The sequence below is a fragment of the Mandrillus leucophaeus genome, unplaced genomic scaffold (assembly GCF_000951045.1).
Source record: "Mandrillus leucophaeus isolate KB7577 unplaced genomic scaffold, Mleu.le_1.0 Scaffold11, whole genome shotgun sequence".
In the NCBI taxonomy this organism is placed as follows: domain Eukaryota; kingdom Metazoa; phylum Chordata; class Mammalia; order Primates; family Cercopithecidae; genus Mandrillus; species Mandrillus leucophaeus.
Window position 1 is genome coordinate 1481697 of NW_012099209.1, and position 3979 is coordinate 1485675.

A 3979-nucleotide genomic window follows, 5' to 3' on the forward strand; every position below is an offset into this window, starting at 1 on the left:
CGCGGGAGCGCACTGCGCTATGGTGAGCCGAGCCCGCTGTCCCCATCGGGCGGGTCCACGAGAGCCCCTGCTCGCTGTCCCCTTTGGGGTGGATTCACACGAGCCCCTGCCCGCTATCCTCTTTTGGGCGGGTCCGCGCGTGCTTTCTGCTCTCTACCCCCATCGGGACGGTTCTACGCATGCCCCTGCCCGCTGCCCCATCGGGATGGGCCCACGCGTGCCCCCTGCCTGCTGTCCTCCCATGGGGCCAGACACAGCCCTCCCCACATTAAAACAAGCGGGATCGAGTTCCTCCTGCTGGCTCCTTTGGGGTGGGCTGGGCACCGCTCCTGTCTGCTGGACCCTACTAGGGCAGATCCGGCCCCACTGACTGTGACTCGTTCTAACTCTCTCTGGAGCACGTACACCTCCAAAGGACTGAGCCCGGAGCCCCCACTGGGGCGTTGCCAGGGGCCACATCTAACAGCAAGCCTTTCTGTGCCTGCTGCTGCCCTTAAGCTTGAACTCAGCCCGGCTCCAGGCCCCAGTCAAACCCCTGCCTTCGGACCGGCGTGGGTGGAGTCCAGGACCAGATGGCCCAGGAGGAAGTGGATGCTTTCTTGGGAGGGAACAGGCCAGAGCTCTGAAGAAGTCTTTGACTGGTGACTTCTCACTCCCTGCCTCAGTTTCCTCAAATGGAAAATGGGTCCGGGCGCTGTGGCTCACGCAGTAATCCTAGCAATTTGGGAGGCCAAGGTGAGCGGGCCACTTGAGCTCAGGAGTTCGAGACCAGCCTTGCCAACATGGCAAAACCCTGTCTCTAGAAAAAATACAAAAATTAGTCGGGTGTGGTGGTGTGTGCCTGTAGTCCCAGCTATTCAGGAAGCGGGAAAATCGCTTAAGCCCAGGAGTTTGAGGCTGCAGTGCGCTATGATTGCACCACTGCACTCTAGCCTGGGCTACAGAGTAAGACCCTGCCTCTAAAAAAAAGAAAAAGAAAAGAAAATGAGTGTATTAATATAATTCTCTTTTTGGGTTTGTCTCTGAAGATTAACCAGTTAATGGATGTGGAGTCCTTGGGTCTGGCATGGGCTTGGCTCTCAGTGATTTTATTATGATTACTATCATTGCTGGTGTTATTCATTGCTGGTGTTATTGTCAACTTAATTTATTGGATAGAATTAACTCTTGGCACTACGGTCAAACTAAACTCCCAAATGTTGCTTTTCCTTCCACCCGATTTCCCAGTCTGGATAATCCAAATACACAATTGGTACTTAACAAATGTTTGTTGAATGAATAAATGACTGCAGCCCACTGAAGTGGTGTGGCTCACAGGAGAAGATGAAGGAAGGCAGGGTAGGGGGTTTATGAGATATACTTTGAGATGAAATATGCTTTTTTTTTTCTTTCTTTTTTAAGACGGAATCTTGCTCTGTCGCCTAGGCTGGAGTGCGGTGACACGATCTCAGTTCATTGCAGCCTCCACCTCCCAAGTTCAAGTGATTCTCCTACCTCAGCCTCCTGAGTAGCTTGGGATTACAGGCACGCGTCACCATGCCTGGCTAATTTTTGTATTTTTAATAGAGGCGGGGTTTCACCATTGTGGCCAGGCTTGTCTGGATCTCCTGACCTCATGATCTGCCCTGCCTCAGCCTCCCGAAGTGCTGGGATTACAGGCATGAGCACCCTGCTGAGATACACGGTTTTTTTTTTTTGATACAGGGTTTTATATCCGTTGCCCAGGCTGGAGTGCAGTGGTGCAATCCTAGCTCACTGCAACTTCCCCTTCCTGGGCTCAAGTGATTCTTTGCCCAGGCTGGAGTGCAGTGGTGCAATCCTAGCTCACTGCAACTTCCCCTTCCTGGGCTCAAGTGATTCTTCTGCCTCAGCTGGGATTACATACTGGGATTACAGGCATGAGCCGTCGCACCCAGCTGGTTTGTGATATTTCATTTTTTAATTTTTAAAAAAATTTATTGGCCGGGCGCGGTGGCTCAAGCCTGTAATCCCAGCACTTTGGGAGGCCGAGACGGGCGGATCACGAGGTCAGGAGATCGAGACCATCCTGGCCAACACAGTGAAACCCCGTCTCTACTAAAAATGCAAAAAATTAGCCGGGCGAGGCTGCACTGCACTGCACTCCAGCCTGGGCGACAGAGTGAGACTGTCTCAAAAAAAAAAAAAAAAAGGAAAGGGAGAAGTGTCCTGGCCAGAGGTGCATGGCTGGTGGGAGGCCAGTTGGGGATGTGGTCCTCGACTTGCCTCGCTGCTGCCTGGTCCTGCCTCAGTCTCCCCAACTGCGCTGCCTGTTCCCTCTCCCTTCAGGGTGGCTACGGACCACAACATGGATAACACGTCAACTGTGCTGCGGGAGTGGCTGGTGGCCGTGAAGAGTTTGTACCATTCTGTGGAGTGGCGGCCGGCAGAGGAGCCCAGGTGAGCGCCTTTCCCCTGCTCCTAGTCTGACTGCGCTTTGCCTCTGCTCACACACCCTCTATGGCTCCCCGTTGTCCCAGGACAGAATAACAGGCCCTCAGTCCCTGCCTCTCCAGCCCAGCCAGGCAGCATTAGGCTACTCTGACCCTCCCTCATCTTTACAAATAGGCCATAATCCTCCTGTCAGACCTTTGCCCAAGCCGTTCCCTGCACCTAGAATTCCTTCACTCCCTTTTTCTTCTGGGGACGCCTGCTGCTTTGTTCCTTGGCTCACTGACTCAGTCCTGGTCCCAGCACTGACTTTGCTGTTTATCTACTCCCTGAGGCCCTGGGCAGCATGGATTCCCCGCCCCCACCCAGTTCCTTTCTGGGTTTGTTTTTTTTTTTTTTGAGACAGGGTCTCACTCCATCACCCAGGCTGGAGTGCAGTGGAGTGAACACAGCTTACTGCAGCCTTTACCTCCTGGGTTCAAGCTATCTTCCCACCTCAGCCTCCTGAGTAGCTGGGACTACAGGCACATATAACCATGCCCAGCTAATGTTTTTGTATTTTTTATAGAGATAGGGTCTCACTGTGTTGCCCAGGCTGGTCTCGAAGCGCTGGCCTCAAGCGATCCTCCCACCTCTGCCTCCCAAAGTGCTGGGATCGCACGCGTGGGCCACTGCACTGGGCCCCACTCTGAGCTTCCTTCCTTCCCTCCAGTGTGCCTCGGGCTTTCTTCCCTCCAGGCCTTTGCACAGGCTGTACCTCCGGCCAGAGACATTCTCCCCACTTCTCTTTCCTCCTCGTTTCCTTTTTCCCATCCCTCAGATCAGCTTACATGTCCCCTCCTCCAGGAAGCTCTCTCGGAGTACCCCGAAGGCAGCTCAGGCCCTCGCTAGGCTTTGATGGTGCCTTGTGATGTCCACATCACAGCTGCCTCCCCATAGGTCCTACCCAGACGAGGAAGGCCCGAAACACTGGTCTGACTCACGCTACGAGCATGTCATGAAGTTGCGCCAGGCAGCCCTGAAATCAGCTCGAGACATGTGGGCTGATTACATCCTGGTAAGTTTCTCAGCCGGCCGGCTGTGGATCACAGGCAGGTCTGGGTATCCACAGGGAAGGCGGAACAGCAGGATGCCAGGACCATCCTTAACGTCATTTTGCAGAAGGGTAAACTGAGGCTTAGAGAGGGGAGATGAGTTGCTTAAGGTGACATGGTTGGTCAGTGGAGGAGAAGCTGGGATTCATTTGATCCTCAGCACCAGGAATGAATGGGCTTTTCTGTCCCCAGTTGTCCCCTGTGTTTGGACACTTGGGTCAAGTCCATTTTTATTTTTTTATTTTTTTTTTGAGACAGACACTCACTCTGGCGCCCAGGGTGCAGTGAAGTGGCGCAATCTTGGCTCACTGCAACCTCTGCCTCCTGAGTTCAAGCAATTCCCCTGCCTCAGCCTCCCGAGTAGCTGAGAGCACAGACACCCACCACTATGCCTGGCTAATTTTTTATTTTTATTTTTGTAGAAGCCAGGCATGGTGGCTCACGCCTGTAATCCCAGCACTTTGGGAGGCCAAGGC

At 53.6% G+C, this 3979-nt stretch overlaps 1 protein-coding gene across 1 annotated transcript in view; it reads left to right on the forward strand.

The window, feature by feature from the left end:
• Positions 1 to 616: 616 nt before the first annotated feature.
• COLGALT1 (collagen beta(1-O)galactosyltransferase 1) overlaps positions 617 to 3979 on the forward strand; it is a 31112-nt gene continuing 27749 nt past the window's right edge. Inside the window, exons 1-3 of the mRNA XM_011990136.1 lie at positions 617 to 735; positions 2308 to 2418; positions 3349 to 3466. Coding sequence (XP_011845526.1) covers positions 2327 to 2418; positions 3349 to 3466 — 210 coding nt within the window. The 5' untranslated portion in view covers positions 617 to 735; positions 2308 to 2326. The remainder of the gene's footprint in view (positions 736 to 2307; positions 2419 to 3348; positions 3467 to 3979) is intronic.